Source organism: Onychostruthus taczanowskii, unplaced genomic scaffold, assembly GCF_017590055.1.
Source record: "Onychostruthus taczanowskii isolate IOZ18803 unplaced genomic scaffold, ASM1759005v1 scaffold34, whole genome shotgun sequence".
NCBI classification, from domain to species: Eukaryota; Metazoa; Chordata; class Aves; order Passeriformes; family Passeridae; genus Onychostruthus; species Onychostruthus taczanowskii.
The window spans coordinates 631,480-658,257 of record NW_024500794.1 but is presented as its reverse complement, the minus strand read 5'-3'; the positions used below and the strand labels follow the sequence as shown (position 1 = coordinate 658,257).

Sequence of the window (26,778 nt, the reverse complement as noted above, 5' to 3'; positions counted from 1 at the left end):
TGTAGTCAATTCCATCACAGAAGTCACAACCTTCAGGTGATGCAATGATCTGTCATCAGATTCTCTGGATGGAAATAATCATAACTACACTGTCAATCAAGCAGAGCAGTATTGCACAGATTTGTCCACTTAATTAGCACTGAATGCAAGCCATATTTAATTTCACTGCAGGTATGTGAATAGATTTTCCATGACAACTCTGGTTCTTTGCCACACCAGCAGGCACACAGGTGGGAACCAAAACAAAATCCTGCCCAATTACATGCCTGTGGTCATGCATGTACTAAATGACACCAAAAAAGAGAACGTGCATTTCAGGTTTCTGTGGAGAGAAACTTGTGATTTATGCTTGGTGATGGCAAAGCTTAAAACTGCGCATCTCAAAAATATCACCCTTTCAACACATCTCTGAGTGCACTCTGTGAACAGAATTGGCAGCTATCTCTCCTAGTTTTGGAAATTAAACTATTTGGACTCATTCAGCTGGTAAAGTACTTCAAATAAAAATATGCAAAACACCACTTCAAAAGCAACACGTCAGAGCAGCAACACTAACCATTGTTTCATTTTACTTAAATTTCTATAAGTTTTATGCCATTTACTCAAAAGCAGAAGTCTGGTCCAGTGGTTTGACAAAAGCTCCACGTATCCTTCTGTCAGCCTGGTATCTCTACCATTTCAAAATATGGCATAAAGACTCTGTATCACTGCCCAACTTTGTGTTTTCTTTCAGCTTCTGCACAGGCTCAAGTCTCAAACCAAAGCCCAAAACAATTGGCTTTGTGTGGTCTCCAGCTTGCTCCCAACCACTGTACTGTTGTCTTTGCAAGTAGCTGGGTACTATAAAATGATGTAAATCTTTCTCAGTGAGGCAGTGAAAGGAACCACCTCTTTCCTGGTACGATGGCTTCCAAGAAGCACTTATAAACAGGAACGGTGGTTACAAAACAACACACGTTTCTGGCCAAAGCAGCCAGTCCAGCTTATGGGGGAACTTAACACCCCTCAGATCACTGAGAGCTCACAGCTTCAGCCCAAAGCCTTTCAACAATGCACAATGGAAGGAACATACTAAGCCTGAAATGGTACCTCATTTTCTTTCTCCCCTTTGGCTTGGTCTGTAACACCATTCCCATTTATCCAGAACAATCCAGTTTATCAGTCCTATTGCTGTACCTGGTCCAGAGGCAACTGAAGCTTCCTAATGCAGCAATCACCTGACAACTCCAACACTGCCTCAATGGAACATGCAGGAGCCACAGCAGGACACAGCCATAGCAGTACACAAAGGGGTCTTGCTTACTTTTCTATTAAGACTCAGGCACCTGAAGACCTTCAAGTCTAACACGGGCATGGGAGCGTACCAATGGTGTGTTGTGCCAATTTCCAAGAAGCAAAAAAAAAGTCATACTGGAAGAGATGGGGATTTACTTTAAGCCGACATAGAGATCAAAGTGCACAGAGATAAGACAGCTGTTCTGGAAGTCCCCAGAGAAGCACAGAAGTGTATTGCCAGGAGCACTGTCACTTGTAGGACCATGTGGTGCAATCTTGTTCTTCAATACCCTTGGGTGCTGACAGTAAAAAAAAAAAAGCAGATCCAAGAACATGTAGGTCCAGGGTCACTGCCTTCCTCCCTTCTTCTAACATTAGGCAAAGGGTCTTCAACCACCTGTGTTTGGTTGGCATCAAGGAACAAACAGGAATTTAGGAACAGGCTCAACAGGCTGAAGTCTCCAGGCAGCAGTTCCCTCAAATGATTGTGATACCTTCCCAGGAGCCCCAAGTGCTGGCCCCGGCTTAGTTACTGAGCTTTCAGTAACCTGCTCCATCATCCTTTGTACCCTCCTGAATCCAAGACACTGACCTTGCTTGCCATGTTCCACTGGAACTTTACAAACAGAAAGAATGATGGGTCCTGTTTGCTGCCCAAACATAACCACAACCTTAATGGCATTACAGATCTGCGTGCTGGACTGCTGGATAGCAATTCCAGGCAGTCCTGCATCTTCCTTTCTCTAACACCCAGTTTAAAACAGACATTGTTAAAATCTCAGTGCAGTGCTTCCACCTCATTCCTGATGTTTCAAAAAAAAAAAAGCAATAAATTCTCATTACCACCCTGTGGGTCTTTTGGAAGACGCTTAGATCAGATCTCCACAAGCAGACAGAAACCAATGTGTGTATTTTAATTTTGAAGAAAATATGAGACACTTTTCTAGCATTACATGCTGCCTGATAGAGCTAAGAGAAGAATACAAGAACTCCCACAACTCCCTCACCTACCCTCTACATGAGACCATGCTGCCTCTTACTTAGACACAAAACAACAACAGATCATTCAAAACACAGCGAGGCCTACACAAAAGTGTCAGCTAGAGGCATTCTCTGAGATGGTCCCTATCTGAGCACATCCTTCAGGAGAGCAGAGAATACTGTTTTCAGTGCTTCTAGGAGGGGAAACAGCCAACAGAGCTGTGTTAGGAAGCAGTGTTCAAGCAATAACGATCCTTCTACTTTCACTGGCACTTTTCCTCCAGAACAGAGTCCTTCATCTGTGGCCTGAATGTTACTTATTAGATGGGTTACACTACATGTTTGGCTCTGTTAAAATGCAAGTAGTTTAGATGCCCTTGGCTTACCAAGTAATTCTGGTCAGTCTGTATCAGTGAGCTTTTCCTTTTATAATTCACAAGTCTGATCTCCCTTCTGTACCCATTTAATGTGCAGCCTTTGTTAGAAGTAGATTTTGTTTCTTTTCAACCTATTAATAAGGCTAAGTAAAGCAACGCCAAGAACTGGTTGCTGGAAGATCCTGATGGAAATACACTCAATTAAGCACCATTTAAAATTACATTGAGACCTATGAGTTAGCCACATTTTAATCCATTTAATGTGTGCCATGTTGACTCTTGTATTGGTGTGGTTTTCACTCAAAATATTATGTAGTACCAGTCAAATGCCTTACACAGTCTAAGTATTTAGGACAACAATATTACCTGCATCAACCAGGCCTGTCACTTTAAACAAACATATCAAATTTAAAGATTTATACTTATCTGCTCTGAATTCACATATCCACGGCAAAAGTAACAAATACTGGCCAGGCTCCTTACACAGGAAGGCACACCAGTCAGCTTAAATGGACTCTTTTTTTAATTCACTCATTTAGAGGCAATTGTCATTACTTTCTTGGGGGCAGGGGAGGGAAACGCCAATGCACCACATTGTTTTCACTAGCCTGGAAGAGGAAACACTTATATATATAGATATATAGGTATGTATATATATACACACACTTTATGCGTGTGTGTATATATATGTGTGTGTGTATATATGTATATATACACGCTAGTGTATATATACACAGAATATACATATATGAATATACAGAATATATGCACACACACTTTGCTCAGATTTGTTTACAAAATATGTAGCATTTTTATACCATCCAATAAGAGGTACATGGTTTTAAACAAATCTTATAGAAATGACATGTTATTGGAAATTTACACGTAAAAAAATCCAGCACAAAAAAATCCAAAAGCTAAAACAAGATTTTGCTACTAATCAGTGCTTCTATCACCCTTCAAGAAAAGAGAAACACAGTTATTTATATGTGATGTAAAGGCAACATTGAGGGGTTTTTTTGCTTTTTTAAATTAACCACCAAATTTAACCCCCTAAAATTACAAAGAATTGAAGTCCATTTACAGATCAAGTGCAGTAAACTAAATGTTCCTTCAGCACAAAGCAGCACTAGAGAAAATAACTGGGAGAGGGAAAGTGGAGGCCAACTGGCTTAGCTAGGGAGGCAGCAGGTGGCTTCTGCAGTGGCCACACAGGTCAGAGTCTCCATCCTGAAGCAGAGACAGAAGACTTTATTTAAATAATGGTCACACAGAGCTGATGTTCAGGCCTTTGCCTAGCTTCTTTCAGCAGTATGACAAGTGACTTATGTGTTTTTATAACTCTGTATCCAATGGGCTGGTTTTGCTTTTGCAGTGGCTATCACTGAGAGGAGTCATGAGGATCTTGAAGACAGTTCTGCCACAAACATTTACCACAGGTACATGACGCTGCAGTTGCCAGTGGCGATTTTGAAATGTTTACACTGGACAAATGTGTGTTCCGAGCATCCAAAATGGCTTGAAAGAACATAGCCCGATGCAGGGGGGAGCGGACGGCCTAGGGAACCCATTGCATTCTCTGAAATGGAACTGCCACTTTCAATCAGGCAGCATCTTCCCTGCTGTGTGAAGTTTGGTGCCATGTCAGCTGAACTCAGTGAGGAGTGGCTGGCCTTTGCATCAGAGGTCTGTGATCCAAGCAGGTTGCAGAGCCAAGAACATGCCGCTAGCAGAAGGGCAGTCTCCAGCTGCACGCAGCAGCTGCCATGCAGTCAACGATGCCTTACAGATGTCACCTGGAGGAACCATGAGTTCCATGCTAATTCACCTGAAGTCTCATCAACAGCAAAAGGGAAAAGTGAAATGAGAAGGCCAGGTGGATCCAGATGTAATAGTACTACCCTGTGAATGTAGTGTCATTTTAGTTAAATAAGGGCCTTGACCAGGAGGACTATATTCCATCAGGTGAGCTGGAGAGGAAGCTCTTGTCTCGTGAAAATGAAACGGAGATCTAACGCTCCTTGTGCCAAGTTTTACAAATTAAGAATTCTGTATTCAGAAGTTAACTTTTCAGAAGACAAATCTGTTCAAGTCACGCTGTGTAAAAATGTAAAGAGGCAGACAGGAACTTTTCAGCCATAACTAGAATACTAGGAACCAGACTCTGGAGCATGGAGCCAGAAAGGGCTTGATCTTTAAGGAAGGCCCAGCTGGATCATACTGTGCTGGAAAGCAGAAGTGGGGGCAGTTTCTCCATTCTAGAAGCTGTTTTGGAAAGTCATTTCGGGGGAGGTGTTAAGAGTGACCTGTTCACAGGTTCTTTTTTTGTGGATGGAGAGGACAAACTGAAAAGGTATATAAATCTCCACAGTGGTCTGCAATCCAACTTGGGAGCTCAGTGTTGAGACGGGATGGGGCCAGATGTGTTCAGTATTCCTAAGAACCACAAAACATGTCCATTGCAGCCTGTTGTTGCAGGGGACAGAGAACTTACTCCATTGTTTGTAACATGTTCCTCATGCCAATAACCCCAGCTGGCACATACAGCAAGGTAGATAGAACGCGTGTGAAGGTTTAACGCATCTCTCGCAGCCATCCAAAGAGGCATCCAGGGGAGAACATGAGGGATGAATTCAGCTACGTTCTCAGAAAGGCTGAATGTCTCCCTGGACTGCAGGCACACTCTGCAGCAAACACAAGAGAAAGGCAGCCTTCTCTTGGATGCCAGGAGTGGGGGGGCCAAGTGGAGGAGGGATTACTTTCCTGTAATAGGAACAGGGAATATCTCAAAGTATAGAAAGGTGCCTCAACTCCACAAAGATGACAGTGGAGAGATTCAGAATCTAGAGGAGAAGGGTGATTCTGGTGACCCCTTGCCAAGGAGGGGGCATCCTGCCACGGAGAGCCAAAAGTTTTCCAGACGTATGTAAGAGCATGTGCACAAGGCAAGCGAATGAGCGCAAACAGGGTTATGGAAAACATTGAGAGAATCACTCCACGGGTGGCTTGTGGCTCGACAACAGGATTGGCTAGGTAGAGGAGCACACAGCACAGGGGCACCTCAAAGCTGGAAACCTTCCATGGGAGCCTCACACTGCTGGAAGATGTATTGTTGCTGGTTGATATCCACTTGTGGGGCAATGCTGCTGTCTTCATCCTCTGTTCCAAAGTAGTGCTCAATCAGATCAAAGGCCTTCTGATAAATCTCTTGATTCTCATGGCTCTGCAGGAATTCAATCTTGTCCAGGCCTGCAGAGAAAAGCAGTACATGAAAGTGACAGCTTAGTCAAAGGATATGACCACATTAATTTTCAGTCTGTTCCATCATTCTCTCCCACCTTCAGAAAGAACAGGCTCCTCTATAGAGACCTGCATCCAGCTTGTACCCTCCAGAACCAAGGAAAGCCAGTTTGAACTACAGAGATTGCCGTAACTGTGACATGTGTTTCATATCTTCTCTCTGCCTTTACCCTTTCACTTAAAAATTAAATCAACAAGCTTGAATGAGTAAACAACAAGGCCTCAACTCAAAGACTTTTTCTGAAGAGACTTTTAGGACCGTGTTTCCCAAAAGCATGTTCACAGTGCTTTCTTTATGAAGACTGTGCCTACAGAATCACCTACGTGTAAGCTGAAACAGACTTCTGATAATCATCTAGTCCAACCTGCAGCCCATCCCAGCAGTACTAACCAACACCAGATAAGATCTGATGTGTCTGGACAAGTATTCCAAACTTCCAAGGGTGGAGACTCCATTTCCTAACCTGTATAATATATATGTGTACAATGCAGTTAAACCCAGGCAACCAGTTTTTGGGCAGGCATTAAAGCACATGGGCAAACTCAAGCCTTGAAGTCAGACACAAAGAAAAGTAATACAGCAAGGAATGATGCTATAATGAAATCCAAATGTTAGCCATTCTAGTAAATCTCTACCTCTGGGAATTGTAGTGGTTTTCTTGTTAACACATTTTACTTTGTATGAATCAAGAAAATAAGATCTGCACATTCTGTCTCCAATCTGTACACAAAGATCATGTAGAAGATGGAATACTCTGGAGACTTATCAAAGAACAGGTTATTTTCAGTAACAGTGATAAGGGAACTAACAGAAGTGGGCCTGCTGAGACCCCAATGAGTTTGTGACCATTTCAGTATGCCCTGATTTCCCCAGGTGTGTTGCTCATACCATACGCTTCTTCAATAAGAGCGCAGTAAGGATTAATGCCACTGCCGCTGCGTTTGGATTCCTGCTCTCCAAGCCTCAGGATGTTCTCCAGCCCATTCAGAGCCACTTGCACAATCTTGGAGTCCATTACTGTAAGGAGGTCACAGAGTGGTTTGATGCATCCCAGTTCTACTAAATACCTGAAAAATATCATATGGAACCCAGTAAATTTTCTGCAAAATTGTAATTGGCGTAGCCATTTAAGCACATAATATGAAGGTCAAACAAATCAACACAATGAGATAAAGTATTAACTTGACTGGAAAAATTAGAGAAATTAAACACATCCATTTCTATCTAGTCAATTCTGCTGAAATAATGAAAATAACTTTAAAATCCTTTCTCTGTCTCACTCTCTCCATATCATATAGCTATGAAATAATACTTTATTTTTTGTACCATATTTCTATTTTTGTAAATCATATTTCTATAATGGTAACTTATAAATATTTTCTATAAAGAGCAATTATATTAATTTAACATGCTTGTGAAGTCTTTTTTTTTTAATACAAAACCACATATAAGCATAATGTACCGGTATAAGCTAAACAGAAGAAACAACGCACATGATGCCATAGTCCAAGGGGCTGAGCTATTCCTCTCCAGACTGTTACTGCGCTCTGTTATACTCTACACCCCTCAGAAGTTAGTTTAAAAGCTGCATTTAGTTTTTTCCATATAAGACAAATGGTTCAATTATGTAAATAAGTATTACAGCTGAAATACTTTTATGATTTCTCCCTGAAGGAACGAAAGACTCATTCATAACAAGGACATGGTCTCTCTGGATTCAGCACTGAAAGCACAGCGAAAGCTTTTTCAGTTTCTAGGCTGATAGTTTGTTTTCTTGCACAACCACTAACTCAGTCTATTGCATGGAAAGATTTAAACCATTTAGTACTTGATCTGTTCAGCAGAGCCTCCTGATGTCGCATTTGTGATTGCCCAAGCAGCTTCCTTCCTTGTCCGAAACTCAGCCGTTTGCAAAATATTTATAAGAGCTGGGAAGATATGGGCGTCTATGACTGTCTGCAAAAACAAATTACATGGCAGGGTCAAAATAAAAATTAGAAATAATTTCTTTGTCCTGAGTTAGTTCATGTCCATGCCCAGCACAACACATTAAACAATGAAATGTCACTTTATCAAACACCGAAACTGATAAATCAGTTTTCAGCTTTACATTCAAAACCTTAGTTGTTGCTGTGGTCTGTTCTTACTCTAAATGAATTCAAAACACATTCAGACTCAAGTGACTGCCATATCTAATGAGTTACTTAATCATACCCTGACGGCACAAGAATGCAATACTTCCCTTATTTTTCCAGGTAGTAAACCTCTCAGCTATAAAGTCAGTAAACCATTAAATCATTAAGATCCCCTAAACTTCATAGGCCTGTGTGCCATAATACATTTCCAGTGGGCGAGACAAGAGAGCAAAGTTGTTCATGTAAGAACTGCTTAAAACAAGCAATCACCTGATGAAAAGACAAAGCACTGATGGTGGTTTGGCAGTAGGGTTCTCTGCTTAGCTCAACAAAGTGATAGAAACCAAATGAGCATTTGGGCAGCAACTTTAAGTTTCTGGTAACTCCTTCTGAAAACAGCCTTTTGCTATAAGACCAAAATTAAACCAGTTTTGTTACACACCTATGACAACGATTTCAAACACTTTGATAAGGCTCATTCAAACAAGCAAGATCTCAGGATTACTTTTTCAATCTACCACTTTACAAGTATAAATCATCACAGAACTAACAAAGGGAAATCCAAAGAAAGCCAAAAAGATCCTTTGCACAGAGCTCTGAGGAAGAAAATATATTACATACAGGAAAAAGCTACAGTCAATTCATAAAGTAAATGGCTAACCTGGTAAAAATAAAACAATTGTTTGATATTTCTTTTATCCTTCCCGTGTGTCTGGGCATCACACTGCCTCTGCTTTGTAAATCCATACAGCCTCTCAGTTGTACCAACAAGCCCACGAACATCATCTCCTTTGCCAAAGAATCCACACTTCTGATACAGTAATCTGGGGTCCTCAAGGAACCTATTACTTCCACCATGCCGTGTTGTACTACATTTGTACATTGCCAAGAATATTTCAAAAACTATCCTTAACTGAAATTTTAGAACATGACTACTGAAAGTGATAGGTCATAAACAGGAGCCAGCTATTTTAAAAAAACGAAAAAGATAAAAGGAAATATCTTAAAAAGAGATGCACTTTACCCCCTCACATATTTTACTGCAAAAAAACCCAATTAATTTGTGAAATTATCACTGTGGGGTATTTGGAACATGAGAGCATCTGCTTCATTAAGGTTATCAGATCAAGGACCTTTCCAGCTCAAAGGCAGATACAAATAAGAGGGAAGTAATAAATAAAACACACAGTGACACAAACCCGATAGACAAGAGATAAGGAAACAATCACAAAGAAGAAAAGGTTCCAGTCACTAATCAATAGGTCATTAAGAAACTACAGGCAGAGAGCCAGCCTGGACTTTGTAGCTGATGACAGGGATAAGTGCAACTGCGCAAAACTTAATAACAAATCTTTTCTTAACTATTTTACCACATAACCACTCTCTGTGCCACCTGAGCACTGTAAAGATTAGGTGCTAGCAACTGAGCACAACTCACTTTGGGCCAGGGATTGGACCAGACCTCAGGAGAACCCTTTGTGTCTGTGGGGCAGCAGCTACAGTGGGTGGGGGTGTCTCAGCAGCAAAACAGGCCATGAAATCAGGTCCCGTAAAACATGAATTTGGGGTCAGCAAATGGTGTCAAGTCTTGGATGAAAGGGTCACCTGCAACTGGAGCAGGTGAAGGTCTCAGCATCAACTACTGGGGCAGGATCACAGCCTATAGGACCCATGTGCCTGGATGCCAGCCACTAGAGGGACTGGAGCAAAGTCTAATGAACATCCCAGCATCTCAGCTGCAAAGGGGCTGCAGGTCACAGAACCCATTTGTCTGGGCACCTGCCAAGTGTGGTGGGGGAATTTATGTTATCCCCAAAAGCAGTGGTGGGGATGGAAGATCACAGTGAACTTAGATTGATGGCAAACTGACTGGGCAGCAACTGGGAGGTCCAGGATCCTGGCATGGACAAAGGGTTTGTGCTGATATTCAGTGGGTCTGCAAGCCCAAGACAAACGTGTTCATCTGTTTGCCAGTGAGAATCAAGCTGAACCAGACAGTGAGTAGAACCCAAGCATGGGGAGTTAAAAGAGCTCCTGATGCAGCCATGGACAGCAGCTGAGCAGAGAACCAACACTGGTACTTGACATAACTGTGACCATGCACCTAGAGAGAACATAAATGTTTTCACCAGTGAACTTCAGTTCTTATCAGATGGAGAGGAGAAAGGAGACTTGTCAGTCTATACTTTCATTTATGTGAGTCCAGAGAATTCTATAGGGTGTTGTTGAGGCAGAAGCCCTAAGAAGAACAATGTGTTTCAGGATGTCAAGCACTGCCTGCTGAAAGATCTTGATATGGATCTAGGACAGGGATATTTGAGGGCATTAGGATTTTACTATTGTGGCAAAAAACAAGTCAAAAAAATCTCATTATCACTTCTTAAATCCTCTCCCCAAAACAATCCTTTTACAGGAGATTAATTTCCTTAGAAAGCATCTTCTCAAAACCAACTTTTATAACAAATACTAAAATCAGAGTATGTTACATGATAGTGTGCAACTACATCGGCACACCTTATCCGACAGGCAGTAACTAACACTTGAGTCTGAGTCTTCTTACTGCCAAAAAAAAAAAAAAGTTACCTTAAAATGTTTCAACTTAAAATTTGTAAAACAGTAAGACAATTTCAGAATAAAGGGACCTAGCAACAGGACAGCAATTAAGTGGGAGAAACACAAAAGATTGTTACTGTTTTTCTTCACTCAGTCAACTTTGAACTCTTTGCTTCAGTGCTTAGATGCTTCAGCTCAGTGGGTAAAATTACTCTTCTTAGGAGTGGAGAAATACACACTTGCACCTTCTCAGAAAGAACTGAATCCAGATCTCACATCTCTTGGCTGAGTGCTCTTACTTCTCTTTCTATTGCATAACAGGCTATGGGGACCATGCTTCGTTTCTGCTCTACAAGGAAATTGGCGATCTCTACCCAAGCAGAACAAGGTAAAGCACCACAATGAATCTCAGCCTCTCATAAGGCACTTCTCTCAAAGAGACTGACTCAAGAGACATGATTACCAGTCAGTACGCTTTTATGTTTTCTACTGCCTGACAGGCAACATAAGTGTTGCCATCTCACCCTAGCTTGAGTGTTAGTGAAAGGTTCTCAACTCTCCCTCTGTAACACCACAACGTTTTTCCACTAGCATCCTCTCAAAGAGCTGAAATTCTCAGAGCTCAGGTTTACCAAAAAACCCCACATTAACTAGGTGAGAAAATGGTCTGCTTTAACCTTAGTATCTCCACTGGATTTTAAAAGTCTAGTTAAGGTCAGCAAGGGAGGAAACAATAAAGTATCAATACAGAGTAATTGCCAGGCATCATCTATACTTACACCCTATGACTTGTAGCCTGCCCACAGCAGTTACTCTTGAAAGCACACTAGAATGCCTAAGGATTTCCATCTCTATGATATGTTATGTGGGAACAATAGTTACTGTGGAAACAGGTCACGTTTCCCTTTCAGGTAAACTTCTTTTAAGTGATAAAACAGTAAATGCTAAAACAGAATTTGATTTAGTGAGGGGTTTTTTTGTTGTTGTTGTCGTTTGGTTTCTTGGTTTTTTTAAGAAAAGCAAGCGCCAGGCAGAGCAAAGCCTAAAGAACTGTGGCAGGATGTGGCACTTAAAATTTCTAAGGACTTAGATTGGCTTAATTCAAATTACTTTACTTTTTTATAGCATTCCTATAATGTGTGTGCCTGATATGGAAGTGTGTTTAAGACTACAGAAATGTAGTGCATAGAAAATGCTCAAGATAAGTATAGTTTTCCAACACAAGGAACAGAGTTGAGGATTTCAGCTCAACAAGAATTTTAAAAACATGAAAGAAATAAAAAGGTTTTAAGCTGTCACTACTAGGCACGGATGTGCTATCTACAAAATGCACTAGAAATATCTTTTTGGACAGCAGGCAATCCAAAGTCCATCCTTTAATACATTAAACTAACACTGAAGTTTTTGCCCAGCTGCATCTAGTAGTATTTGTTGGAACTGAACCCCATCTGGAGTTGTAATTGCAAGTCTTTCAGAAAACCAAAACTGAATTTTAACTGAAACTGAATTTTAACTGAAATTGAATTTTAATTGAAACACGAACTTTCAAACTTAATTTCTAATGCTCAGTACTACATCAAACCTGACCCTCACTTCTAAAGTGTCAACTTTTCTATGTTTAGTTTGGCGTCTGTATGTTGTTTTGGTTTGGGGTGGTTTTTTTAATACGTCGTATCCCAGTGGTGTAGTCCTCTAGGAGAGTTGCCTGTCTCTTGGAAACACCGTACCTGTCTTATTTTAATAAGTTTCTTCACTTCACAGTATTGGATTCTTAAAGAGTGAAGCTAGATTACATTAATGAATTTTTCATTACACCAGCATGGATGTTTAATCTAAATATGTTGCAGTCAGTGTCAGGGAGGTCTTCAGCCATAGTATATTAAATTCATATCTTGAGCCCTGTGAGAATCTGCTTCTCCCCCTTTGGGTTCCCACACCTAAATCACTTGTGATATGCAAACACACACACATATTTAGTGTGCACGTGCTGGCACCACATGTCTACATATCATTCATCACATAAATGTGAAAGCAAACAAGTCTTAGACTGTGATTTTTTTTCCTGCTCCTGCAACCTCTCACATTACCTTTAACAAATCAAAATTACAGTCACCCTATAATTGGCAGCTGCCAGTACAGCCCTACTGCTATGATCTTCCCCTCATGTCTGGAAATTTTAGTTCAAAGAAGCTTCTGACTTCTTTTCCAGTTACCTTGTTTATTCATTCAATTTACAACTGCTTCATAAATCACTTAGCAAATATTTGTAAGCTGAAACTACTTCACACTATGGCATGGGTACAAAGAACACTGCCCTCCCAGAGTCAGAGAGGAAGCACTTCAGATCTCAGTTCTAATGAACCTTTATGTTGTTGACACAGACACCTAAACCTATCCTCCAAACTGTGTGTGAAGCAAACTTCTAGCCAGTTTACACAAGGCTGTTATTGCCATCAGGAAGAACCTACAGCATAATGAGCAGCATCTTGTTGAGCTCTTTCCTGCTTTTAGGATAAGTCAATCCAAAAAAAAAAACAAAACAAAGGAAGAAAAAACCAAACAGACCAACCAGCCTCCCAAAAGGCAGTAACACACCACTGACTGCTGTGGTTTTCAGACAGAATAAAGAACCCCATTTAAGGGGTTTCTTAAATTAAAGGTATTCTAGCTCTGCTGCCCTCAATGCAGTATAAGGTACGCAGAAGCCTGAAAGCAGATTTTGTACTTAAACACAAAGTCAAACCTGAAAGAGATTAATCTTTGGCTTTCACTAGTCTGCAAACCAATATGACCTTGTCAGCAATGCCGTATTTTACTCTTAATGAATATACTTGTTAAGATTCTTAGGTTACTTATGCAAACTATGAGAAACTAAACACACTTTATATTTAAGGTAACTTGATGCCTGTATAAACCACAGCTCTGTGTGAATCATGTAACTTCTTTTCCATGTCTCCAGCACCGCTTTTGGAGTGGTCTCCAGTGGTCCTTTTGGAGAAGAACCTCTGAAAAATTTGAGCTTGTAACTTTCACCACATTTTGTAAAAATGCATTTCATTCCAGAGTTTTTAAAAGTGACACGCAATATATCATTTGCCCACTTCACTTTTCTGCAAGGTTAAGAGACTCTAGAGGAGGAAAAATATGGCACAGATCCTGTGGCTACCATGCCTATCCATACCCAGATTTCCAGATGTTCTTGTGAAAATTTAAGGTATGTTAGAAAAGAAGTGAGAAGTTTCTTAACCTGTCAAGAGCAGAGAACTCCTATGATGTCTTCACTGTCAGACATGGAAGACTGTGTCTGATGTACTGCCCTCCATAGCTTTTCAACGGGTTGCGAAGTTAAGACACAGAACATTTTCTGAGGTATGTGACAGCCTTTCATACCCTTCAGAAGGGTCGACAGTCAGGATTAAGCTTCAGTTGTGCAGTTCTCCTTCTGACTCCCAGGAAGATGTAGTTCCCCTTCTCCCTGACTGGGGAAGCTATCCACTGAAGTACAGCAAAGCTGTATACAAACTAGGAAATTAACAAACAAAAACTATACTTAGTGACAATCACGACTGCATCAGGATATACACATCCACCCCAAACCTTGAAAGCACAGAAATAAAGAGGGGAAAGACTGCTGCATTCCACCACACTTTTCTGTTGCCTAGGCACTGTTGATAACACACTCTGAAAGGCTTTCACTTCCACCTTTGGTGGGGAAAAAACCCCAAACCTCCTGAGCTTTAGTAAGAGCCACCAAAGAAAGTTCAGCACGCACTTTCACACATTTCATGCATGTTAATTTACATTGCCTTAATGCTAGAAAGAGTTTACTTTTTGTGTTATAGTGCAAATCTAATAGTGATAGGCTGCTGCCTTTATCTTTTAGAAATGGCAGTGAAAGCCTTTGGAGTGTGCTACCAAACAGCATTGTAGGCAGTATGAAAGTGGGGATGAATATAAAAGTCCTTCCCTCTGCCTTTATATTTCTATACTTTACAGTGGGTGGATGGAGGGAATGCAACCCAATGCAATCTCAGACAACACTAAATATAGTTCTGTCTGTTAATGCTGGTTAGGCAAAATACCTATTAGATTCATCAAAATATTTTAATGTCTTCGTGGTGTGCAGAAGGGATTGCTAGATTATGGCTTGAGCACTACCCGAAGTTCCATAGAATTTTAACATCCCAACTGCTCTGAAGCAACAATCCACTAGTTAGATCAGCTGGTAACTTGCAAAAATGTGGGTTACTATGCCAGGCAGATGTGAAAAAAATTACTGTGTGCTAAAAACATTTGTGTCTGATTTCTGGCTAAAGATTGTGCATGTTCAAAATCCAGTAAACATCACAGAGTGCAGAACAGATCTGCTCCAGTTTATGACCTCTCATAACAACTATTGAGTAATTTAGAGGGACTGGGAAGAAAGCAGAATAAATAATTTAATTTAGAGCTGCATCTAGTATCTTAGAATTTCTTAAGTAAGGAAGACCAGTTCTCAAGAAGTAATGTTTGAATTCATCACAATGTGAAATTCATGTAGAGAAAGAAAAAAAAAACCTACCTCAACTCATAGATGAAACAGGTTCACCCATGAACTTATTTAAATCAAGTATTCATCCCAGATGGGAATTATCCTTTATCATCACAGCAATTAAAAACAGACTACACTTTTATTCTCCATTTTAGCATATGACCATCTTCAAGAAACATTTTACCAAACAGCATTTTTTAACTTCAGAAATCCTTCTTTTTAAATGCTTTTCAGCTCAAATGTTTACAATGATTTTGCCATTAAATAGGAGTTGTCTGAAGTAATACCTCAAAGGCATTTTCTAAGAAATTCAGATTTATCAGCTCTGGAGCTGAAAAGAGGCTTCATCACACCTTGTATCTCACACCAAATTCTCTAGGCTGAGACTAGAAACTAAAGAATCAAGGGTCTTTCTGGAAATTGTTACACATCTGTGATGGTACTTTCCTTTCAACACAAGGCAATCATTGCAATTGCACCTGCAATTGCCAATTTTACTTCCAAGAAACACTGAGTTTGAGCTCTTCAATCAAGCATGTTGTTAGCATTCTCCACTGTGCTTTACTTCACAACTTTCTCTAATGAGCCATTTTCTGCAGTTCCAAAAATCAAGGCCTCATGGTGGTCACAACTTGCAGCATGCCATCATTACCAGGATAGTTATATACCACTCACAATCAGAAACACTGGCTTTTAATTTAATTTTTGTAACTGTCAGTATAGGGTATGCACTTAGGGCAGTCACTTTTTCACTACCAAGCAAGTGTGTGCTTGGAGTTTGAAGGCAGATCAATTACTCTGAATGGGGCCCGAGGGACTCCTAAATGAAATGCAGCTTTCACCTTTGAGAAGATGCTTCTTACATTCTTTTTCCCTGGACTTGCATAATGCACCAACACGCTTCCCAACCTTGTCTGTGACATATCCTAAGACAGCTGCTTTTAAGCTGGATTCTTTTAAATCCACATCCATTCCGGTGATTTGTTTGACACTGCTTTCTTCTTGATACAAGACTCCCGAGAAAGAGAGCTTCTAAGCACATAACCACAAGTATTCTTCTATGGAGAGTTAAAAGGCTTTTTTTGCACTTTTAAAAGAGTCACTGCTAGAAATTAGGATGTAATATAATGGCTCATAGCATTAATTTCCCTCTCCCTTCTGACCTCACCTTTTCAAGTCACCATACAATTCTCATCTGTTCTCAATAGAAAGGCAGCTGATCTATGATAAAATACCCCAAAACAGTTAAAAACTGCTAAACACACACATGCATAGACTAACGATTTTGTTCAGGTAGATTAGGCAAATTCTGATTTAACAATGGAGAGGTTATTTTATCCTCACTCACTTTCAAATAAAGACGTGATAACACGTCTTTAGACGCGTTAGAAGACCAAGGATTACCAGGATACAGACAGGACTCTTCAGCTAAAGCCTCACTTGTGCCTGAGCAGTGAATACCAGGTGCAAGAGTTGTGTGCAAACAAGGACAGGCATCTCCTCCTTCACTTGAAAACGGGACAATGTGGTACAGTGAATACTTACAAAGAAGTTACAGAAGTGATTACACTACTGAAATAGCTTCTGGTGCACTAGAATTCGAGTTACCTCTAGGACTCTTCATAACTGTATCTTCAGTAGATGAAGAATACGAAAAATAGAGATTCCAAAGCTTTGAACAAATGCTCTAACAACAAACTACTTTCCATTGCCACTTCTGATATGTCTTTATGGAATGACTTGTATAGGTATCTGGCTTTTTGAAGCTCTTCTTAAGTTTGGAACATCCCTATACAATTACACACCCTGAAGCAACCCTCCAATAGAGTTGAGAAAAAGCGCAAACTTAAGACAATATATTTGATGTACTGTTCCTCAGAAGATATTATTAGACTTTCCAGAAAAAGCAGAAATGCCCTTCTAGAGATAAAATATTGTATTTCAAAGGTGGGTGTTGAAGAGATAAAGAGCAAAGAAAGAAGAAGAAGAAACACAAGAAATACAAAGGCAAAAACATTTTTACCTTGGTACAAGCAGCAGTAACTAGCTTCTGGGCATTGCTACTTGCACAGCAATTACAATTGCTGATGTGAGAAAAAAAACAGTGGTACAGTTGCTGATTTTACACAGCACTTTTTGTTAGAAATTCAGCTAATCCACAGATTAACACACAAACCACAATAAAAGCAGAATCAAAATTCTTGGAGCTCTGCCAAGGTTAGATATCATTCTCTGTATCTGACAAAAAACATGACCTCCAGTGGTAAAAACAAAATCCTGACCGAGAAAGCCAGAGCAAATACCACTGTAGGGGGTTCCTTTCCTCACAATCCCACTTCCATCTTAGTCACATCTTTACATCAAACAAGAAGGACCTACAGAGCTTTCCACCTAAGTTTTTGGGTTTTGCCTACTGATTTCCTAACATAAGGATCTCTGAACGTTAGATAATCACTGGCTCTCATTTTCAGGAATTTCAGGTATCTTAGCAAAGACTGAAGTATCTTTCACAAAGGTATTAATTTTATTTCCTATGCCTTCTGAGATGAAGCTCTCACTGAAGGCATTAAAGCTTTATGCTTGTTCCTTCAGCAGCTGAATGTTCTTTGTAAGGGAAGTGTAAACTGAAAAGATTCCAAGCGTCACCTGCAAAGGGTACAATACACTTATTCCTCAGGAAAAATATGCAGCCTTTTCATGGTGCAAATTTTCTGCAAAAAGAGAAGTAACTCCACCTCATAGGTGTAGAAGGTTAACCACTTCATGCTAATTCTGATCATACAGAATGAGTAATCCAGAGTCATTATTGTAAAAGCAGCAATCAGGCTGCCTTCCAAGGAAAACAGAGGCAACAAGTACATCTTGGCTACTTTTGTCAATGTATTAAGAGGTTTGGTTCACTTTCTGTGTAAACATTGTTTCTTCCAGGTTACTAGTGTGTAAGATAAATATTTTTAGAGTCTAATATTTCTGACATTTATTGCCATTTCTAAAAGAACAAATGTTTCCAGCCAGACTTTCATGCACCCTCTGCAATCTCTGAAAATACTTTATGTATCCAATGAGGGAAAAAAGAATTGAAAAACAAAACCTCAGAACTAAATTTGATTTACATGAGACTCTTATTTATCTGCCTTGATAGAAACACTTGCATTTATCAGATAAAGCCTGGTTTCAGGGCCAGGTTAGATGGGCAACTTGATCTATTGAATGGCATACCTGCCCATGGCAGAGGGGCTGAAACTAGATGACCTTTAAGGTACCTTCCAAACCAAGCCTTCATGATTTTATCATTGACTACAATCTCTTTTTCCAACACTTTTGCAAAAGAGAAGGAACAAGGCAATGTTCTTTGTATTGGGTTTGCATGACAAGGTTTTGGCAGCAGTGGGGGGAGCTACAGGACCAGCTTCTGAGAGAAGCTGCCAGAAGCTTCCCCTCTGCTTGACAGAGCTAATGCCAGCTGGCTCTAAGATGGACCTGCAACTGGCCATGGCTGAGCCCACCAGAGATGGTAACAGCAGCTCTGTGACAACTCATTTAAGAAGGGGAAAAAATTATTGGGCAAAAGTAATTGCAGCCAGAGAGAGGAGTGAGGCTATGTGAGAGAATCAGCCCTGCAGACACCAAGGTCGGTGCAGAAGGAAGGGCAGGAGGTGCTCCAGGTGCCAGAGCACAGATTCCCCTGCAGCCCCGTGGTGCAGACTATGGTGGGGCAGGATTCCCTCCTGCAGCCCATGGAAGACCCCAGAGCAGGTGGATGCCTGATGGAGTCTGTGACCCCTGGGAAGTCCACACTGGAGCAGAGTCCTGGTAGGACTTGTGGCCCCTTGGAGAGAGAAGCCCACTCTGGAGCAGGTTTGCTGGTGGGACTGGTGACCCCAGAGGGAACCCATGCTGGAGTAGCCAGTTTCTGAAGGACTATCTCTCCTGGGAGGAACCCCACGCTGGAGCAGGCAAAGGACTTCCCTCCCTGAGGAGGAAGCAGCAGCAGAAACAACCTGTGATGAACTGATTGTATTCTGCACTGCCAAGGAGAGGAGGAAAAGAATCAGGGATAAAGTTAAGTCCAGAAAGGAGGGAGGGGTGGGGGAATGGTGCTTTCAAGATTAGTTTTACTTCTCATTATCCACTCTGATTTTGATTGGTAATAAATTCTATTAATTTCTCAAGTTGAGTCTGGATTTGCCTATGACAGTAATCAGTGAGAGATCTCTCCCCGTCCTTAACCTCAACTCATGAAACTTCCCTTGTGTTTTCTCCCCCCTGAACAGTTGACAAGAAGAGTCACAGAGCACCTATGGGGAACACCTGACATCCCATCAGGCCAAACCACATCTCTGAAAGATAAGTAAAATATTCCCTAGTAGAGCTGTTCTTGAACAAAACCTGATATTCAGGGAAAACAAAATATATTGAGCTGTTTCTTCTTCATCTAGCCAAAGCCTTTTCTCTGAGGAAAAAATATTCCATCTCTCATTTATACCACCTGGAGACAAGTCCTAGGAATTCTTCTCAGTCCAGACTCAGAACAACGATTTGATCTTTTGGAGCCTAATTGTAATGGCTGACGTAAGAGAATGGGACTCATTTGCTTCTGTGTGCTACCACTTAATATGAAGGGATTACAACATTTAGTGTAATCAGAAAGGGCAAATCCCAGGACAACATGTTAGATAGCCTCCATTACTGTTCAGTTTTATAAATAGTAGACTTAGATTTGGCTAAGCACACATGCCTACAATGGGGCATTATAAGGCCCTTTATGAAACTTATAAAAGGAATTATAAGAAAAATATATAAAACAGAAATAAAAAGTACTTTCAAATGTATGTCTGTGTCTGATGGTGAAACCAAGAAATATGTGAAATTATTTGATTCTCAAAGTTTGTAGCCTATTCTTTTCATACTTGAGAATTTCTGTATCTTAGCGACTGTCAAAAGCACAAAGCAAATTATTTAAGACAATTTTCTTGAGCTTAGCCAGGTTTTGGCATTTTCTGCCATGACTGTCTGCCCCCTTATAATGTGTAGAGGATTAGAAAATTAAGTTATTTTAATTTGGAGATGACTGGGCCATTGAAATATACTAATTACACACAGTACTGTACTTCTTGTATGTAATTATACATCTGTGAGAGCGCATACACACAAAAATGCACTTTATACACAAAAAAATCACCTGTGTTTCTTCTAGTCTGCAGGACAAATATTACTGATCATAGCTGAAAAGCTTACCTGGATCTGGGCTTTGTTTCCAGCTGTTATATTAGATATTGTCCAGCATGCTTCCTTTTTGATAGATTCTTTTGGGCTGCTTAGCAAGTGCAGCAAACTCTGCAGAGCTGAACAATTCAGAATTACCTGAATACAACAGGAAAAACAAAACACACCATAGAAGAAATTTAGGATAAAGAACCACAGGAACAAGGAGTACAATGTCTTGAAAATATAAAAAGCATACTCCATTAGATGATCACAGAGGTTTTGTTTGTTTTTTTTTTTTAAAAACCCACTAAATATATGCATCAAAAAAAAAAAACCCCCAAAAAAAAAAAAAAAAAAAAAGAAAACCCATAGCAAGAATTAAGAAATAAATGTTTGCAGAAAAACTAAAGAGAAAAACTACCAAGTTTTTCAGGTAAGAGATTACAGCTTCATAATGACTTCAGTGTGATATGAAAACAAGAAGATACTAAGCAATTATGACCAAACAAAAATTATGGTATTTTACCGTATTTTTGTACAATTGTAAGCATCAACTACTTCTGTTTCCCCATCTGCTGGCACTATGGTGCAGAGTGTGACCAGTATTGTATGCAGTGACATTACAAATGGACAATTCTTACTTAAAAATTGCCAAAACCCTGCAATTTTACAGTGCAGAAAAACTGCAATAAAATTTCCTTTTCCTAAATGACAGAAATACAACAGAAAATGCCTTGGAACTTCGATGTTACAAGACAGCACTCTTCATTATGTCATGTGCGATAGTGAAGGACTTCTTGATTTGCTAAAAGGGCATAACAAGATTCAAAAGCTGACAAATTAACAGTCTTTTTATATAAAAAAAAATCAATTCTAACTTCTAACAATGAAGCCAAAAATTGGGAGAGTATACCAAGAGGCACAGCAGTTTTGCCTCGTGCAGCAAAAGCAGCACCTCAGAAAGTACAGTGTGGTACAGAATTTTATGAGAAATACTCCAGTCAAGCTGAATCACGGTCATGACTTCTGATCATGGAATCTGAGGACTTAATTCCCTTGCTTGCAACACCCCATAGTGTTAAAATCTTTATACTCCCCAATAAGATCAAAATACCAAAGATTATGATTCAGTATTTTTTTCAGGTGTCTACTGGGACAATTTTTTTTTTCTTCATGCATACTTCATGGTTTTAGCCATGTTCAAGCCAATTGTTAATAGCTGAAAATGAAAGAAAAAGTAAAAGCAAGTTTGTGCCCAAAGGTTTTACAGAGAAGTTCTTGAAAAACTTGTATGCTGCATTCACATTCAGAAATGTATCAGCTCTCAGTGCTGGGCTCTTCCTTCTAATTAGTGATTTTTACATGCATCCTGTATCACTTTTTAGCATACAGCACAGTCTGTGGGCAGGACTATCATACTATCCTACCTATATAGTTCTCCAGAATTTTAGGAATGCCCATGGTATGCTCCTCGGAAAAAATTATGCACAACAAAAATGTTTAAATTTTTAATTAAAATCTAAGATTTGTGCAGTATTTAATAACCTGTATTGCATGTGAATTAGTGATCCCTTGTGGTTTTATCTTTAATGAAATTATGAAATCCCACCTCAATCATTCTTTATGACTGATCTGTGAAAAAACTGCCACTGAGAAGAATACAACAATGCCTCTGCAATTCAGCAAAACAAAATACATTGTAACAATCAAAAAATCATGTTATCTTCCTCCTAGGAATAAGACACTGAAACACTGCCCTAGTGCTGCTAACCCATCTCTAACTCTGGTCTCAGAGTCACAGAACTACAGAAGCATCCCAGTGACAACCTAGTGCCTCTGAAGCACCAGGTTTCCTGCCTTCCAGTTTAATTCCAATACAGTGGTGGGAGTCACTGCCTCCTACCTATGTTTCTCCAAAAAAATGTCCAGACACAGCCACACACCACCCAAAATATGACCGGACACTTGTTTTCTGTAGCCATGATATCTTGTGAAAAATCCTTTTGCCATGATTTTTCTCCTGAGGAGCTGAGGAGCCTCAGGAAAGAAATGTAAACAATAACTACCTGCTGCTGTGGAATGCAACAGGTGCAGCTGTGATTGGTGCATGTTGGTTGTTTCCAATTAATGGCCAATCACAGTCAGCTGGCTCAGACTCTCTGAGAGTCACAAGCTTTTGTTATTCATTCTTTTCGTGCTCTTTCTAGCCTTTTGATGAATCTTTTCTCTCTATTCTTTTAGTATAGTTTTGGTATATAATTTTTAATATAATTATATCATAATAAATCAGCCTTCTGAAACATGGAGTCAAGATTCGCATCTCCTCACATGGGGCACCAACCATAGTTTTCCACCATAAATATGACATATTTTCATCACATATATGACAGATTCATCAAAGACTGGCAACAGCACTGAATGTGACAGGCCTTTGACGGCACTACCAGCGTACATCACTCAGCACAAAATTCAGCCTAAGAGACAGATTTGCTTTAAATACACCAAAAACATCCCACCCTTGAGGGGTACTGCACAGGTGCCCAAAAGCCCCAGACACAGCTACCTAAGAACCATCACCAGTTCAGGACTGAACAGAAAAATGGAAAACCACCACACTTTGAAGCAATTAGTGTCATCAACCTTCATTTTCAAACTTCAAAAGGAACAAGAGGAGGTGCTTGTGAACAGGTTACCACAATTAACAGAAAGATGAACTGCAGTACAACACAAGAGAAAGTTCATCCATACCTGGGTCTGGATATCATCTCCTGTAACGATGTTTCCCACAGCTCGTAAGGCAGGAGATACAACTTTGTAGTCATTGTGCCTAAAATTCACAAAGAAAAATGCAAGTATTAACCTTCCCAAAGCATCCCCAGCTTCACATTCTCAAGGAAGGAACATCTACCAGCTAGGGGAAAACTTCCCTGATAAATCTGACTTTCACTATCTAAATAAACAAACTGATTTTAAACTAATGGCAAACCTTTCTAGTGTTTCTAAATATTTAGACCTTTAGATGTCATTCAGCAGCATAAAAATAAAACATTAGAAGAATAAAAGCACTTCAGAGTACTTCCAAGCATCCTTGGGAGGAAAAAGTAATTATCATTAACTATAAAATACACTTAATGTAGCATGCACAAAGGCCAAGAATGAGACAGAAGAACAGGGATAGAAGTTGTGTGTTTAACCCATCTAAAGCTATTTGTCATGTTCCATCATCATATTCATCCCTTCATCATCACTGTTAAATCAGAACTGGAATAGGAAAGGTGAAGTGAGAAATGTTTTTCTCAAATCAAAACTTCTTTATAAAAAGCTACTTAGAGGTAATATATTCCATTCATTAATCCAGCAATACATTTGCTCTAATGTTAGAGGTCTTAATTGTCTTTTTATTTACATCACTGAAATGTCTTTTTATTTACATCGCTGAAAACCATTATTCCTTTTTCTTAGGCCATTGAATGGTCCATGTCCTGACCTTGGATCTGAAGGAACAGCTCTGAACAAGGCCAGTCTCAGTGACCCCAACTCTCACAGCTACACTTTACTGACCAAAATGCTCATCTACTCTTCTACACTACGGGTTGAGGAAATTACTTATATTTCAAGTCCCTGGTACTATCAACTCCAGTAAATTGAACTATTTCTTATAGTTTATCTTTGATATCCTTTAGGTAATTTCCTTGTTAGGTAACTATAATATGGACTTCAATGACACAAGGAAAATTCCAATATGCATTATGGATTTTACAAAAATGTAGCTTTTAGATGCAGGAAAAAAAATCTCTTGAGAAACAGCAAAATTAGTACAAGAAAAGCACTTAGTCCATTGCTTTTGTTACTCATGACAAATAGAGAACACTGAACAGACAGGTAAAATAAAAAAATCAAATCTTGCTCTTTGGAAATCACAACATTTCAAGACCTATTTAATTAAACTCCTTATTGTTATAATCTTGATGTCAGGGAAAAGAGTGACGCTTTCTTGCAACAGATTTCTTACATCAGCAGTTCCACAAGTCTTCTGCAGACTCCTGCATCAATCACAGCCTGGATTTTATCATTGGGGCCATCAGACAAATAGGACAAAGCCCAGCAGGCATCAGCTAATACATCTGTATCATTAACAAAGAGCAGCCAGGAAAGCACACTAAGACAAGGTGAAACCTGTAAGACATTAAGAGGAGATACATACAATTAAAAGGGCCAGAAGACCTATTATTATGTCAGCTAATTTTGTATGTCATTACTGGATTAGGCAGTGGCATCTTAAGATTCAATACCCAGAAAATTTCAGACCTAGCCAGCCCTTCTGTGCAGGCCTGTAGCTGTACAAGCATAGAGAAGCATGTCTCCAGAACAGCATCGCAGCAACTCTTCAGCCTCTACAGAACAACATCTACAACTGAAACTCAGACTTGTTCACTAAGATTTGCCAGGTGCTGCTCTACAGCAGCCAAGATGTGCAGAGTTCTGTTCTGCTGTGGGACAGTCATCTCCAGTACATGAACAGTAACAAAAAAGTGTAAGACAGCCGTGTTAAAACAATGGTTGTGAATGTCTGCCCAAAGGACTAAACAAAAAACTTCACCTGGAAGACGGCCATCAAGTATTTCAGAATTTCTCTGATGAAACATTCCTTCTGTTTAGTTTAAGTTTCACCACCTTAAACTAATAATTTTGTTACCACTACTTCACATTTTCTTTCAAGCATCTCTTACCTTGGCAAAATCAGGAGGAGGATTTTTCCCTCTGCAGAGGTTGGACAGAGCCCATACAGCATTTCGGGTCATAGTGAGACGATTCTGTTTTGAAAGCAATCTAAAACAAACCAACAAAAAATTCTAACCCTTGCTTTTAAAAAATCAAAGCCAGGCAATCCCATTAATTGTGTGAACCATTAAATCAAATTCTTTTTAACATACACCAGGGCAAAATATGATAGTTTTTTTCTATGAAAACACATCCTAAAGAAAATCATCCTTGATGGCTACTAACACACATGCTAGACACAGTACCTAGTATCTCAACAAGAACAGTAAACATTACACAAAATTTCACTCAAATACTTAGATGCTTGACGTGGCAGATTAACAGTCAAATGAGGTGCAGGAATTGTGACAAAATTACTCTAAGGAGGAGGACATGTAGGTAGTTTTGAAGAGAACTCTCATAGCTAAATTGCATTTTTATGTCAGTCTCAGACTATGAATGCCACTTTGGCCTAGGAAAATGCAGAAAGACCTAATTTTCCCACAAGTGTAACAATTCAGTTTATTTTTCTCATAGCCATCTCCCACTGTACCAATGTCTTTATGAGAGGACAGGAGAATTCTCCTGCTGCAGAGTCTGCAAAGGACAGAGACTAAGTAATTGTAATTTGGACATGACAACACAAGATGGTGTCACTGTTTCAGCAATGATATGCTTCTTAAACAGAGGATCATCAAGATAATTAGCAGGCTAGAGAAATGACATGCAGTGGGACTTCAGTGACCTGGATTTGTTCAGCCTTAGAAGGAGAAGCTGCGAGAGGAGACACAGCTGCTGCCAACAACACTTTAACAGGTGGATATACAAAAGAGGAAGGCAGATCCTTCTCAAAGGTGCACAGTGACAGGAGGCAACATCAAGAGGTAAAATACAGAAAATTCTGATTAGGTATCAGAACACTGTGTTTCACCACACCATGGTCAAACACTGCAACAGGTTACCCCAGGTAGTTACAGAATCTACTTTTGATGTTCCAAATTTGACTGGTTAAGTAGTTGAGCAATCTAATCTGATCTCACTTGCTGTGAAGAAAGGCTTTGACTAGATGACCTCCAAAGGTGCCTTTCAATTTAAATTATTCTGTGAGTCTACAATAAGCCCTGACATCCACCCACACTGTAGGACAAAATAGTTCCAGCTTAGCTGCTTCTAAAATGTTTCCATTTTAGCTTCATTTTAAAAGTAGTTCAGGACTCCCCTTTAAAAACTGTGGTTAGTCCACAATAAAAGAAAACAGTATTATTATTCTTCAAGGCAAAACCCAAATTTCAGTCCTATCAGGCACTCAAGCAAAATTCTGAAAAACATATTAAAACAAACTTACTGCAACAAAGGGGGCAAGATATTACAGTCCAAAACATAGTCTCTGCACATAGTGCTGTCTCCAGCAATGTTGCCAAGAGCCCATACGGCCTGCAATGAAAAACAGAGTAATAATTGCTTTTATTCTCAAAATTCCACCAGTTTAACATATGTAATAGAATTGTGAGATAATCTGTTCTCTCTGTTAGGTCCTGGACAATGTACAGAAGGGAAATGCATTCTGGTTGCGTATTGCATATATACACTCGAGCTCATTATATGATTCAGGAATATTTGTGGATATCTAAGAAGAACACCATAACAGCAAAGACA

The 26,778-nt window shown here is 39.7% G+C and overlaps 1 protein-coding gene across 1 annotated transcript in view; it reads right to left on the bottom strand.

Moving 5' to 3' along the window:
* Positions 1-537: 537 nt before the first annotated feature.
* KPNA1 (karyopherin subunit alpha 1) overlaps positions 538-26,778 on the bottom strand; it is a 53,299-nt gene continuing 27,058 nt past the window's right edge. The window contains exons 7-14 of the mRNA XM_041410910.1: positions 26,468-26,556; positions 25,092-25,191; positions 24,374-24,537; positions 23,110-23,188; positions 20,392-20,517; positions 7,763-7,890; positions 6,823-7,001; positions 538-5,882 (exon numbers count right to left, since the gene is read on the bottom strand). Coding sequence (XP_041266844.1) covers positions 5,695-5,882; positions 6,823-7,001; positions 7,763-7,890; positions 20,392-20,517; positions 23,110-23,188; positions 24,374-24,537; positions 25,092-25,191; positions 26,468-26,556 — 1,053 coding nt within the window. The 3' untranslated portion in view covers positions 538-5,694. The remainder of the gene's footprint in view (positions 5,883-6,822; positions 7,002-7,762; positions 7,891-20,391; positions 20,518-23,109; positions 23,189-24,373; positions 24,538-25,091; positions 25,192-26,467; positions 26,557-26,778) is intronic.